General features: G+C 37.8%; 1 protein-coding gene across 1 annotated transcript in view; it reads left to right on the top strand.

Moving 5' to 3' along the window:
* The window catches only part of usta (uronyl 2-sulfotransferase a), a 54,162-nt gene that overhangs the window by 20,243 nt on the left and 17,791 nt on the right, over positions 1-16,128 (top strand). Inside the window, exons 2-3 of the mRNA XM_077552720.1 lie at positions 6,354-6,397; positions 12,737-12,892. Of these exons, the coding sequence (XP_077408846.1) occupies positions 6,354-6,397; positions 12,737-12,892 (200 nt within the window). The remainder of the gene's footprint in view (positions 1-6,353; positions 6,398-12,736; positions 12,893-16,128) is intronic.

The following is a 16,128-nucleotide window of genomic DNA, read 5'->3' as shown; positions in this document are numbered from 1 at the left end:
TGCATGATTTTATCAGAGTCTTTTGTAATTAGGGACTAAAGGTCTGGGGTCAGATCCTGATTGCATCTGTTCCCCCAATCAAGAAGGGGAACTGTATAAAGATGTCTGTTTACCCTCAACATTACACCTTTGTTCAATCTAGGAGATGACATGCCTGTCCTTTGTTCAATCAAGAGCCGGGAGGAGGATCCTTTTATCCTTTGGTTATAAATGAGTGGATGTTCTGTAGACTGGTACACACTTGGGGGGTTCACTTCGCATTCAGACGTGGGTGTCCTAACTGTGTCTTTAGAAGCTTCTAAATAAATCCTTGCAAAGAACCTTCTTCATCAGATCTCGAATACAATTATTTTGGACACGCAAAGATTACACTTAATATAGTAATCAAAATATTCCTTCACTAGCAGGTAACCGAGCACCCGGCAGCTAGCTAGGGAGCTTGCTCGTCAACACCTGGGGCTAAAGCCAAACTGTGGCAAGGTTTTTACTTTCTGGACTGGGATTTGCCACCTCTGGAAATATGCCACAAGAAAAGCTCAGACGGCCAACTGCAGCATCAGGCTAGTAGGACAACATTTCCCATGATTCTTTGACACGGAAACAGAAAGTGGTTCTAGTTACGGTATGACGAAAACACGCCTGTTAGCGATTAGATGTAGTTAGATTAGTCGTATGAATTGCTATGACAACATACATGGCCTCAACAATTGGCTTGCTGACTGGACCAAAAAAAAAAAAAACAGGACACTGGGACATAGTCCTGCATGAAAGTGAGACAAAACATTGGGGCTGGCAGAATTCAGTGGGAATTGCTACACCAGGCTGGGAATCGAGCACAAGGCTCAAAACGGGACTGTCCTATTTAAACGGAATGTCTAATCACCCCAGTGTTGTAACTTTTCTTCAGGCCGCCACTATAGAAGCGTTTTAGTTTTTAAGAAATGTGTGGCGTCGTTTGGCTAATTGTTTATTTTGACTTGCCTCTTCAAACATAAGACAAACGCTGTGGTAGAAGTGAACTCATTCAACACAACTTATTTCTCAAGACCTAGATTCGAACAATTTTTCAAAAAAGACGCTTCAAGATTTTCTAGCTTGATGCTCATGATTGGAAACTTACAAAAAGTCAGGGCTTTTAGCCGTCCAAATGCTTGTCTGTGACTGAAGTCGGAAAGAAGAGAAAATAGGCATATGGAGGAGGAGGGTGTCTATGAAGGGATCAGTCAATATACCGTAAATTAGGATGGTCTGACGTTCCTCAAATGGAAGTTTTATTTTCGGATCCCCATAGATTTAATTTCACAGCTTTGACTGGTGGTCCGTTTTGGTGGTTGCATCCATGTCCCCAACCTAAATTTTCATAGTCTTAGTTCCACACTGTGGTCGCAAGCACCTGCAAAAACAAATCAGTGGTGCAGTGAATTTTATTTATATCTAACTTTTACTTCCCTTGACATGGCAGTGGGGTTATGCAAAGCGGGGAGGAGTAGGCCAAGACCGTGACCCTTCTGTAATTAGGGAGATGGGTGGAGTTTTGGGTCGCTTCTCCAACGCACCTAATCAATGGGTGGGGTGGCAACACACATATGTACATGCCCGTATATTATTAGTCTGTTTTCATATGGTGTCACTTGTGGCCCAAATGTTTAGTAAAAGCATATGTTCATGTTTATAAGTTTAACAGTGTAAGTGTATATAGCTACATGTGTCTTTACAGTCTATATACATATACTAAAAGCAGAGGTGGCAAATGCAAGTCCAGAAAGTAAAAACCCTGCCACAGTTAGGTGCTAGCTAGCTAGCTCCCATGGTGTTTGTTTACCTTTTAGGGAACTAGCTAGCTAGCATCAGGGGCTAAAACGAAACTGTGGCAGTGTTTTTACTTTCTGGACCTAGATTTGCCACCTCTGACTAAAAGTTTTTTTAAGGGTTCAAGTGAAATAAATATATGATATATCTTTAAATATGATTTTCTAAAATGATGCTTAGTGTCCGACGATTACAGGAAACAACACTATATTGCATAATATCCTGTACTACTTAATCTAAAACTGACTTTTAAAATTTTTGCCGATGTTATTTGTATTTTTTATTTATTTTTTACTGCCAATGGAGTTAAACTTTGCAAAGCTAGCATGCTGTGCTAGTATCTGTTTATTTTATAAGAGAAAATATGAGTTATGTTAGAATTTAGTTGACATTGACACGAGAATAGTGCCTAAAAACACAGATTCTGATTAAATGTGTTTTCACCAAATAGTTTGATGACTGTTGTTCAGTAAAAAGTAGTGGATGGTGGCTGGCGCGCACCAGGAGACAGCTCAGATCATTGGAGCATGAATATTCGTGAAAGCTATCATTTCCGCCATAAAAATAGTTCTCAAGAATCCAAAAAAGCTCTTCCGCACATGTCTGTCTATCTAAACAGGGAGTGCACACACCCTCTGGACAGCAGCATGCGGTGAAAGATGAGAACGTCTGATCTTAACACTCACTGAAGAACCTGTAATCTACTTTTACATAACCGGAACATTCCAGGGCAGCAGTCTGGTGACCTTCCGAGTCCCTTTGGCTTCATCTCTCCTCATCACGCTCATCATCAACTGCGTCGTCCTTAGTGGCCTCTCCAACTATCATAGACGTTTACGGTTCCCGAGCGTAGCGTAGCATTCCACGGGCTGAAGGAAGAGGACGGGTTGGCAACACGCATGATTGGCTGTTTCCGCAATACTCCCGAGGTCGTACAAGTCGGAATCAAGTTTGCATCGGCGGATAGTTCAAACTTGAGATTCACTTAGGACCGCCCTCTCATTTGAATAACATTTCTTTATATGCATTTCATGTTGACATTGCCAACAGCATGAAATAAATGCTATTCATTGAGTTCTATTTATTATTTATTGTTTATATTTTTTTTTATCTTGTTTTGTATTTTTATTTATTTGTTAATTTTTTAAAAATATATATTTAACTTTTACTATCCATTTTATATTATATTTATATATTAAAAAAATTATCCGTTTTTAGTTTAAATTTGATGTTTTTATTTTTTTATTTATTTAGCCGTTTTGGTCCTCCATAGCATGCTTTTGTAACGGCATTTTTGTCTCTCATGTAAATGCCGAAACAGCTTTAGTTGCCAAGACGACTGGGGCGGAGCTAGGGCGTTGCGACAGGAACGGGCTGCTTACCCAATGTAGCCATTTCAATTTTATTTTTTTACCCTACCTGACAACGTTTAAGATAAAAAGCGACTAGCAGCTAATGTAGCAACTTTTTATTTTATTATCATTATTATTATTATTATTTGTAGACTCGGGGCTCGAAAGAATGAGATGTTCACCACATTGCATCCAGACTGCAAATTAGTTTTAATTTAATCACAAGTTAAAAGCTCTGTCTTTAATTTATTCATCCCTGTATTCTCTTGGGAAGCAATTGCAAAAATGCTTAAACGTTCAATGTTTGTAATAAATGTGTTAAATTAGATCAGAAGTCGGCTACCATAATTTAATTTAACGGTTAGTTTAAAAAATGATGTACTGCATTTTTAGTTTATTTTGGGATGATCTGTCGTGGTTTATGTGGGCATATTGATAGAGATACTAATTGGGCCGTGCAGCTGCAGGCCAGAAGCAAAGCCACAGATCTTGTGACCCAATAATCCAATTAAGCATTTAGCTACATGCCTATGCGCTGCCACATTCCACTTAGCTCGGCCATCAGTCACTTCCTGACTCTCACACACACACAAATATGTTTATGTTTGACTTGTCTCCCCCCCTTAAAAAGATACTAAGAGGCTCACTCTGTCTTCATTAGTTGCCCGGCGATAACCAGGAAACAAGCAGGAATTTTAAACAGCAGGCTGTCCAACTTGCGGCCATTTCCCCTATTTACCTTTGACCCCTAGCATTATTACGGATGATAACCCAACGGGAAGAAATCACGTTAACACCATCAGGTCTTATTGGACGATTACTCGGAAGTTCTGAGACCTTTGATGAACTCGGGATTTCTGAATTCCTCCCCGGGGTTGTCAAACGAGGTGGAATCGGGTGACTTTGAGTGAATGAGACACATTCATTTTATTTAAGACAATGCCTAGTTTGAAGGGTTTTATTCAGACGTCCAACGTAAATAGTCTCACATTTGTCTAGAGGTTATACTTTATTGGAAATAGACTTTATTGTGTACACTCTAAAAACAGTTGGGTCAAAAGTAACCCAATTATGGATCAAAAATGGAACGATCCACTTTATGGGTCAGTTTGACTCAATTTTCTCTGTTGTTTTTATACATTTTTGACCCAGAGTTGGGTGGAATGAACCCAGGTAGAGTATCTAACCCGACTTCATGGGTTGTTTTATACAAAAAGACCTAGTTTTTGACGCAAAATTGGTTCAAATTGACCCAAGTAGAGAATTTGACCCAAATTGGGTTGTTTTATGCAATATGGCTTGATTTTTGACCCAAAGTTGGGTAAAATTAACCTGAGTAGAGTATGATCCAATTTTCCGGTTTGGTTTATGCAAAATGAACTTGTGTTATTGTTTTTAGTTTTTTTTTGGTTCATTTGTATCAAAAATAAAAATTGGGTCAATTTTTTTTACCTATAATTGGGTTATCTGTGTAGAAAATGTGAGTGTAGAAAATGGAAACATAGAAAATAGAGATTGGATTTATATCAAGTACATAGCATTCATTTTATATGTAAATAATATACCGTTCATACGGTGGACATTTTATATCATCTCTACAATACATTTAGGCCTGTATACGGTATACATATTATTGGACAACTCTATTTTTGAATTAATATTCATGGTACCTGTTTTAGTGCCTTTATGCAACTGTATAAATTAAAAACAGTGGGGAAATGTTCTCCCAGTGATAATGTATGTAATGTCCTGGCTGGTCCACCCAACTATAAATGACTAAAGAAAGTGATTCATAGTTACAACAACCACAGGGACACTTTTCCTCCACAGAGTTCAGTCTGTTATTTTCAGGTCCAATTATTACCAATTGTCCCTTTAAAGTTTCCCAGTAGGTGGGTAGTTGTTCAGCTGTCAAGATGAAAGGATTTTTAGTTCAATCCCAGTTCCTGATGACAAGCCCACATGGCGGGAACGTGCATGTGGAGAGGTCGGGGTTACATTTCGTACGTGTGACTGATGATGGAACCCTCCTTGGAGGTCTCCCACGCAGCCCCCTGTGGAAACATTCTACAAACCACAATTCAAGTACAACAAGGCTGACTGTTGTCGTTCACACGACGTTAACACAACAAACAGCGTGTTCCTGTCACAAGGCCAACTTAGCAGAACTGCTAATAAATCAAAAGGTCGCTGGAAGGCTTGGGTGAGATGGCTTAAAGTTCATATAATGGAGTCCAAATCGATACCATGGGGCAAAATATACCGTGCACCCCCACTGTCAGTCATGATGCTATCATAAAATGCACCTCCAGCATACTCGCATTAGAAGCCAAATGGGGAAACTTTGGCTGTGCGTAAAGCACCGTGTTTATGTGTATCTCGTTTCAGAAACACAGGGAGATATTGTTCTGTTATGTAATATTTCCTCGCAGCTTTCTTCCCTTTGCTCGCTCCTAATTTGTCTCCCTCATTCCCTCACGCCGTCCCTCCAGGGCCGCACCACCTGGATGTCACGGAAAAAATAAAAATGGCCACAAGAAAAAGGCTGCTGTCTGAAGTCAGCGCCTCCATTCAGAGGCGGTGATGAAAAAGCTTTGAAAGAGCTCAATTGTTCCCACGTTGAGTATCTTTACACTGCTAAACCATAAGCCTACATGTTGCTCCCGTTGGGAGGAGTGTTTGGAGAACGCTGAAAAGCAATTATTTATTTGTCTTAAAACATATTCATAGAAATGCAACGATTTGGTACGCATGTTTTCATTGGACACTGACAACATATTTGTGACTCATTCTAAAAAACTAACGTTAGCATTGACCTTGTTGCTAACAAGAATTGAGTTTTCTTGATAGGAAACAAACATAAGTTGTCTTTTTGTTATAAAAAGACAAAACTTGTAACATTTGGAGATATTGTACTGTATGCATTTCACTTGACATTGATGGAATGTTTGTGATTTATGATAAAACTGACATTAGCATGGCCACTTGTTAGGCAAAATTCGTGAATCTTTATCCGTATCACAAAGGAAATGTGTTTCTGCTGTTTCGGATGACAAAATTTAGAGATAAATGCTTTCGATTGGACAGTGACAAAATAATTATCTGTACTGATATTAAATAACTCACAGCCAAAGGGATTACTTCTTTTATGCTAATTGTCGGCTAACGTGTGCACGTCTGTGTTTTTTGCAGGGTCATCAACATACGAGGATGACCACGGACCTCCTGTTCCAAGAGTGAGTCACTTTTTTCCCCCTGTTATTTATTCTTCTTTGGTTCATTCTATTATGCATCTGTACACACTCATAAACACATGTATTCATACACAGAATGTTAGCGCTAACGTGTACATGTCCAGCTGTGTGTGTATCCGTTGTTTCTGTGCCTCCTCTTTGTTCATTATCTCCCCGTCAAGTCATCACTTTGTTCATCACCAGCCATGTTAGCCAAAGTAGCAACACTAGCCATACAAGCTGCGTTGACCGAGTTAACTTATTAGCCACATAGCTCGTCGTATGCAAGTGTCATTTGTTCAGAAGAAGAAACAGAAGAAATCCACCCGAACTAAACAACCACAGTGTTCCGTCTTGTTTATTTTAAGGACGAGAAATCTGAGTCAAACAACCTCATCCTGCTTCAGCATTGTTGCCGATAGAGTTAGCGTGCTTGCTAGTGCTAACATCTATGAATAAAAACAGGTTTTGTTTGCTATTTTGTTTCTCATCCCCAAAAAAACGTCTTCTTTTTTACATACCCGTGACATAAGGGGACATATTTGTGTTATGCGTAACTGTGAATTCTTATAACCCTCACAATGTCTTTCATTTCTTTCTTTTCAAAATTGTACAATTTCTTCAGCTAATTACTTTCCAACCTCAAACTTCAACTAACCCAGAGGTTATATAACCATTTTTAAATTGCTTAATTTATTATTCATTTATTCTACATTATTGTTTTGGTATGTTTTGATGATTCAGCCCCTAAAGACAGTTTCAGTTAGAAAAATGAAATGTGGGAGGCATCCGCAAAATATAACAAAAAAGATCTCATGAACCCTAATCTGAAAGATGCAGGAAGTCATGTCATAGATCTGTCATAGGCAGACCCCCAAAAGTCTCTAAATCCCATGCTTAACCCTGGAGAACCCAAGAACCCTTTTCTTCTTTGAAAAATTATGAATTATACATTAAATGACTGCTATAAATTCACTGAACAGCAAAATATATGTTTCTTCAATGTTTTTTTCAATTTATTCCCTAATTTAGGATTAGGGCGAAATATGACCCTTTGGGATTTAGGGGTATCATTTCGAAAAATCAGAATAACAAAAACTGTCAGTAAACTATTTAGAATTTAAGAAAAGAATCAATCAAATACACAGTTATATTGAACAATATAATTTTTTTGTTTTATTTGTTGCATTTTAGCCATCTTGTCACCACCACTCTGGCTCATGTAAGTGCAGTATTCATCCACTAGATGGCCCCATGCAGGGGTCAGAAGTGGCACTCAAAAAAAAAAAAAGTCTTTGTTATTTGAGTTGCAGAATTTATAGGGGCCAAATTTGACCCCGTGGGTTCTCCAGGGTTAAAAATACATAGCAAGTCTGTCAATTTGGTTAGAAGCAACCAGGGTGATTTTTACCATTTCCAGGGGTGTTTGAAAATGTACTATTCAGATTACAACCCAATTTGAAATGTTTATAGTAGACAGATGAATGATGCTACATTTTTAACTTTTTTTTTTAGTTGTCATTTCATGTAGGTGAAGCATGGCTTGGAAATGTCATGACTCGTCATGAATCACAAAACTCTTTAATTAATATCTCCACAAGGTCAGACCTTGACCAAACCTCTTTGTGCCCCGTCACAAATAGATTCATAACTTTTAAATTTTCATGATGGCGACAGTTTGACCCTTTAAAACATGAATTACATTTACATTATTGCTGATTATGTCTGAAGATATTTGCAACATCTGTGAACTACAACACTGTAACGTCAAAGTCAAACCTCCAGCTCAAATTGAGTGAAAAATGGGCAATTAGTCATATTTTCCACCGGTCATCGTCATGGCTGCAATTATGGCTCGAGACACGAGAGCACTGGCTTTCATTCAAGGCTGAAATGTGTCATGTTAATGAGAAGTCAGCGTGTTTGAGAACATGACCGATAAGCAGGACTTGATAAGCAGCTGATATAGTTCTTGAACATTCAGCGCTTGCTTGTGTTTAAAAGTTCATGTGCTAATCTGGAAGGAGATGGGGTTTTACCACTCACTGCCGCGTGTTCTATTTACAAAGATTTAATATATAAAATTCAACAAGTTCATGAAGGAAAAAGACGATTTAACGAATCCTATGATTCTCCTCAACAAAAACTTTAAATACTGTAGAATAAAAACTGATATGTCTTCCAAACATTAATGATACCGTCGATTTTCCGTATCGTTACAAAAACGAGGTTTCAACATGATCCAAATAAAATTGTCGTAAAATCTGATTGGAATGCCCGAAACAAACATTTTTAAAGCAAGCAACATCACAACAGCCCCCCAAATTTTTTTTATCTGGATCCATTGAATATTTTTGATTACGTTACTATTCAGCAATATTTTGCACCACCCAAGAAAGTGAAAGTCAATATTCCATCACACACTACCAGGAAGTTGATTGTGAAAAAATAAAGGTATTACGTAACACGTCTGCTTTCCACCCACCCTCAAATTCTATCTCGCAGCGCCGCGTTCTGACAGACACACTCGCCCATTTCCTCAACGTGAACTTTTTTCAGCACCTTGCCAGCACACATTTATACAATACACACAGTCACACACAATGTTTTGACACATTTTCATAGATGAAGTTTGTTGGCTCGACTCAACGTCCGAGAAAGATTTGATTTACTTCTTTTCAAGCAGCCGTGACAGGCCACTTCTCCATTCAAGTGTCTTGATGGATTCACATTTAATGGCTTGGACATGTTGGAAAGCTGTGATCAGTACATCCAACATTTGACACACAACTACAGTAAGTGTGTCATAAATACGGCTTTGTGCTCTTTGTTATTGCTTTTTCGGCAAAACAAATTTTGCAGCAATTTTGACCCTGGTGAACTTTTGTGTTTGGTTGAGATTGAAAATCAGACTTGCTCAATAGCAGACGTAGAATTTTTATATATATATATATATATATATATATATATATATATATATATATATATATATATATATATATATATTATTTTTGGGGGGAATCACAAAATCCATGCCCAAAACGACATAGCAGCCATTTTGGTCTGAAGCGGCCATTTTAGGGTCATTTTGGCCATTTCCAGGTTGTTCAACTAGTTGTACAGATTTTATAAGTTTGCTACGGAATTTGAATTACATTAACTACACAAATGGACAACACCAAGTTGGATAACTTTACTCAAAACTTACATTTCTTTTTTTTATGACTTAATAACATTTACTATAAACAATGCACTCAATGAAGAAATATTTTCAAAACCAAAGGTGGGGCACATTCTTGTCATGCATGCTTACGCGTAAAGATGATATTCTTAGCGTTGCGTGGTTTTTCCATACGCTCTCATTTTTACATTGCGCTTAAAACAGTTGTATAAAAGTTATAATCTTTGGGTACATTTACCCTGAATCCCTACACATCTGCATGCACACAAACAGAGAGACACGCACGCATACATACTGCAATGCGACCAAACCATCAGTCTTAATTTAAGCAGGGCGTTGACATGGATGTAGCGTTCGCCGCTAACATGACTGTCTGGAAGATGATGATAAATATGGAAGCAAGCCGTAAACTGCACTTAACATCTTTAAGCATGTCTTTAGTAAAAGTAACGATAACTGGAAAAGGAATGTATCTTCAAGATTATTTTTTTTTATTGTCCAAAAATACCACACAAATATGTTTTCATGTTCAAACCCTAGCTTCTACTTTTATGGAGGACCACAAATGCAAAAACAAAACATAAATAAGTAAAAGTGAAAATAAAAACGAATATAAAATATATAATTCAAAAATTAAATATAAGAAAATTAATTTAAATCGAAATACAATAATTATATGTTAACATAAATAAATACATGCAAGTAAAAAAATAAAAATAGATATAAAAATAAATATGGAAAAAAATACAAACATAAAAATATAAATAGAAAATAATGTCAATCAATGAATAAAAACACTCTGCTCTCATATTCATTTATTTCATGCTGCAGACGCTGCCAGCATGAAATGCGTTATGAAATGCGTCATGAAATGCGTCATGAAATGCGTCATGAAATGCGTCATGAAATGTTATTCAAATGAGGGGGGGGTCCAAAAGTGTGTCTTGGGTTGAACTATTCACCTATTGGTTGATCAACAGTCTTTTACAGGAACTTGTGTGAAGTTGTCGAGCAACTCAAGTTGCAAGTTGTGGTGACAGTGCACAAGATTGTCGTCCATTGCTGGTGCTCTCCATGCAAGTGATGATTGAGACTTCCTTGTTTGCCGTCCTGCGGCAGTTTGCAACAGCGGAGTCCAACCCAAGACACGCTTAGGACCGCCCCCTCATTTGAATACCATTTCATGATGCATTTCATGCTGACAGCATCTGCAGCATGAAATAGATGAATGTGAGAGCAGAGTGTTTTTATTCATTGATTGACATTTAATTATATTTATTTTTACATATTTATTTTTGTATTTATTTCCACATTTATTTATATTTTTTATTTTTTGAATGTCATTTTTCTTTTATTTTTAATTTTTACTTGTATTAATTTATTTATGTAAATATGTTTTTGTTGTTTTTATTTTGATTTATATTAATTTTTTTAATTACATTTTTGAATTATATTTTTATATCCATTTTTATTTTCACTTTTACTTATTTATTTTTAATGTTAGCATTTTTGTCCTCCTTATCGACTGAGCTGAGCTGTGCTGTTTAACAAATAAATATCAGTCATTACAGAGGTTTAAAAACCTGAATTTCACAGATGCATGTAGCACTTTGCTACGTCGCAACAAGTTCTAAGTGAAGCACCACGCTTGACAAAACGTGTGTGAACTTGTTTAAGTGCCGACATGATCCGTGAATCACTTTATTACAAGTTACACAGACGCGCGTTCACACCTTGCTCCCACATGGAGGCAATTTGATTTTAGCCCGCACACGCCAGTCAAAACAACAAACAAGAAGTGCGCCAATACTTGGCTGCGTTTTTCCTAGTCATGGTTCACCTCGCTGTTTCACTCCTGTTGTTGCTTTCACGAGCTTCTCATTTGGCAAACATTCCGTTTAGAATGTAAGTGCGTCTGAGTACTGTACTTCTCGCATGAGACAAGCCTGCCGGACTATTTATAAAAATAATATGTCTTCTCAATTATTTAACAAAATGTATACCATGTAAAATTGTCAACTTGACTAACATTTTTGCTGCCGACTGGCTACCTACCATATGCTTATTTAACTCATTTGCTCCCAAAAAAACATGTAAATACGTTCTATTTTAAATATTACCCTGCTCCCAAAGACGTATTTATACGTTTGTTGTTGTTGTTTTTTTATGCTAGAGCATACAGAAGGCTTTGATGCAACTTCTGACATGAAGAGGTCGCTTAAAGCAATGGTAGTTATTACAAAAATAATAATAAGTAGGTGGCAGCAGAGTATAAGAGATCAGCCAGGGCCATGTTGCAACAAGCTCTTTTTGTCAGTGTTTTCAACGAAAATGTTAATAATGATGTAAATTAGTTATATTCTAATGCTAATTGCTGCAAAGGTACTTTTTTCCTGATGAAAGAAGAGACTAATCTTCCTTTTGGTAGGTTCCATGTTTTTATAGCATTCAAACACAATATTCTGTAGGCCTTGCAAAATCTGTCAAAAACCAGTAAAACAGCCGGGAGAGAAGGGGATTGCTTCAGTGAAAATGGCTGCGAGTGAATAAGTCAATCAACTAAATGTGAAGAATATCAAAGCTGAGTTTTCTGTGTTTGGTGAAAAACGTCAGAATCGTTTTTTTCGAGTGGGTTGACTGTGAGATACACACACACACAGACCACCCCTCCTCGCCACCCCCTCTCTTAGGACAACATTATTACAATTCCAGACTGGGAATGTTAACAAGAATCCATCGCTCCCTACATGTTCTTCCCATCAGGAAAAGGAGATAAAGGGAACACACTTTTTAGTCCTTTGTTTTTAGATCTCTATCTAAGTTTTTTTTTAACTCCTTCAAGGCATCATTTTAATGGAACTGTTTATCTCTTCCTGATCTTTGGCTCACTTCCTGTCAATCTGTGTTACTCTCACTGTTACATTTGCTTCAGTGGTGGTTTTTCCTACACATGATCATTGACGGAAGTGTGCGTAATCTTCCATGTATTTCCGCTTAACTGACACTTGGGTTCAATTACATTAGATTATGTCGACATGCTTTCCTCTTGTTGAGTCACTGAGTCCTCATGGCTGCTTAATTGGTGCGTCATAATCAGCGTCTCATTTCCGCGTCTCTTAGTATGACTCATTGCAAACTACAAGCTCTGTGTGTGTTTTCAGGTGCTCCCGTTCCCAAGTCAGGTGGTGTACAACCGCGTAGGCAAATGTGGCAGCCGTACAGTAGTCATCCTGCTGCGGTTGCTGGCCGAGAAGCATCAGTTCAACTTGATCTCGTCGGACATCCACAATAAAACACGACTCACCAAACATGAGCAGGTGATGATGATGATATTGTTTTTCCGCGTACAGTGAATGCCACCGATTTGAAATCTACTTGGGTTGGTGGACTCCAATGGGGGGGGTTACGGGGTGTTCTCAGCCCTGCTACTTGCGTCTCCTCTAACCTCATGATACACAAGTGAGTGGCGACAAACTAATGTTATATGCGGTATATCTGCTTGCGACACTTTTTTAAATATATATTTTTATTACATTTTCTTGAAATCTACTTGGGTGGTGGCCAATTTACTTGGGTGGCCCGCCCAAGTATTAACATGGTGTGGGAAACACTGCGTTTATTGCTGGGGATGCGTTCCACACCCACCACAAAAATCCCAAATAAAAAATAAAAATGAAAATAAAAATGGATATAAAACACATCATTCATAAATGGACAAAAAAAACAACACAAAATATGCATAACTAAATAAATAAATAAAAATAAAAGTAAAAAATTTGTTTCAAAAAATAAAAATAAATAAAGTAAACGTGTTAATAAATACAAAAATAAATATATAAATATAATTAATTAAATGTCAATCAACAAATGGTGAACAATGTAATGTAGAGAGGTTAAACTAAAAATATGTTTCTTTTAAATCAAATTCTTTAGTGCTTCTTTCTTTATCAAACGGCTGCTCCCTCGTTCAACGAGCAAGCCATATTCTACAATGCATGGTTTTAACAGCTCAAGGAATTAATAACCCACCCGGTCTGCTCGGCAATACTCAGACAAGTTGGAGCAATGTTGGCCTAAAATCCTGTCAAAAGACAGGCCTTCAAAATAAAGGCACACCAGTATAATAACAGTTTCACCGCACTTTCTTTGGCCCGATTGCATAGACGTCAGTTTCAAACTGTGTTGCGCTTGTTTATTAAATAATCATTCTTGTGGCCCAAATAAGTATGGCAAAACATTATAATTAAACAGCATGTCTTTATTTTGAAGGTTCGACTTTTAGCAGGATGTATTATGCCGAAGCTTCCAGAAGGTTGCAGAGCAGATCGAGAGGGTTATTTATTGCCTGTTGAACCATTTATACACAATTTCTGAAAAGGTTTGGATGAATGTGCAAAAAAAAAAGTAGGGCAAAAAAACAAGATTCCACTGTACCGTATTCGTGTCAACCAATCGTTACTCCCGTAACATTGAGGCTTATGGATACTTGAAAAAATATAATGGGTCACATTGCTCAAAAGCACTACAAATATTTGGTAGATAATTGCGATTTAAGTTTGACAACTGCTGGTGGCTGTGGTGACGCAGTGCTCACTTATGTGCAGTGGAAGCTAGCATATAAGTCGGGTAACGACTTGAGGCTAACCCCAATCGCAGCTAGTCTTGGTAAGTTCATGTTTGCCAGCAACAGCTTTATTCATCATAGCGAACTGTCTGTGTCATAATCCTTGGAATACGCCAAATGGCCACAGTTCATTGAAGCGTAGCTGAGTGAGTCGTATTTTTGATCTTTTGTTTTTATTTTGATATATAAAAAAAACACAGTCCCACTGTAATGTTCCTGGCAGAATATTAAAAATGTGAAAATTCCGATACAAATGTTCTGTAAGTTCATTTCTGTAGATCTGAGCTTGAAAATGATGACCATGCCGAAGACTAGAACCCAAGGCGCTCGCTACGAGCCATTCTATGCAAATGTCAATATTGAAACTGCTCCTTGTTTACTCATTCATCAAACCCCGAAAGCCTGGCAGCACACAGTGGCAAAACACCAATCGGTTAGATGGGATTGGGCGTCCGAGATCTAGGGCATTCCAGCGGCAGGGTGGCGACCGAAGTCCGGTGGTTGCGTGCATACTTGAGTGGTCATCAAGCTACGCACATCCATTCCAGCTAAGTTTAGAGACACCGGTGACCCCTTTCCCAACCAATCCCAGTGGTGCACTAGTGGGTCTGCCTATGGTTTACGCCAATAGACTTGCGGTATAGTGGCCCGTTTGTCCTGTTTAGGATGCAGGCAAGTGGACTCATTGGCGGTGTGCGTGAAACTCACTTCCTGCCCAAACTCCAGAAACAGAGAGCCGGTGGACGACTTGCCCAAAAACAAACTTGAGAAAAAAAAAAGTTGAACCCTAAAACCTTTAAACAACGTCACAACCTTATGCAAGCAACGCTTTCTTTACATTCTTTTTTTTTCTTCTTCTTCTTTTTCCACAATACAAACATTTCCTACACAACAAAATTGTGCCACTGAACGAATTATTATAGTTTGGGAATTTTCATTTCAATTAGTTTTTATTTTGTTTTCGTTTAACTAATTTTAATTAGTTTTCAGTGTGGTTCTGTTTATTAGTTTTAGTTATTTAAAAAATGCTGTTTTTATTCAACAGATCGCCAAGACACGGCGCTAGCTAGCAGCTAGGCTAAAATACTCCCTAGTTACGATGTATACTGTCTAATAAATGCTTATTTTCATACACTTCTATTACATTTTTTTACCTTTGTGTTGCTGGGAAATGAAAATGGAGACCTCAAGGAGGCTATTTTTGGAGAAATCTCAAAATCGACATTATCGACCTCCTGCTCTATTTTTCTCAATTATGCCACTTGTTACTCTCCGACATGTGGACCATTTTGCTGGAGCAGGTCACATATTGAAATAAACATACTTAAAATCACATTTAAAATCATCCCCAAAGGCTCATGTATTAAATTAATTACCAAAGACTAAAACTAAGGACATTTTTGCTATAGTTATAGTTAGTTTTAGTTTTTTTGTAAACATAAAATGTAGTTTCAGTTAATTTTTTTTTTTTTTTAAAGCATTTTCGTTTTTATTTTATTTCGTAAACAAAAATCTTTTTTTGAATTTTAGTTTTTCATTAGTTTTCATTAACAAAAATAACTTTGATTTCCACTCAGGAAGTTGAAAGCAAAAAACATAAGACCCCCACTCCCCTTTTTCCCTTCATGAGTCCTGCGAGGACGCCACGGGGCGCAGGAAGAGCGGAGGGGCGGGGGGGGTTGCAGGTATGCTTGGAATCTCTCCGCATTTTCCCTCCATCTTGGTGAATGAGAGGCAGTTTGGCCAGACGGCCTTTGGGTTAGGTCAGAAAACACACACACTCAAACAGACACACTCGCTGCCAAATGTGCTTAGGGCCTACACATAAACCAGGGAAGGGATTTTGGCACTTAACAGGGGGGAGGGGGACGTCAGGGGTTAACTTTGGGCTAATTGGTCTGGACTCACTATGGAGTCGATGCAGACGGA

Source organism: Vanacampus margaritifer, chromosome 19 (assembly GCF_051991255.1).
Source record: "Vanacampus margaritifer isolate UIUO_Vmar chromosome 19, RoL_Vmar_1.0, whole genome shotgun sequence".
Classification (NCBI taxonomy): domain Eukaryota; kingdom Metazoa; phylum Chordata; class Actinopteri; order Syngnathiformes; family Syngnathidae; genus Vanacampus; species Vanacampus margaritifer.
The sequence above is the reverse complement of the archived record's forward strand: the minus strand, read 5'-3'. Positions and strand labels throughout refer to the sequence as shown.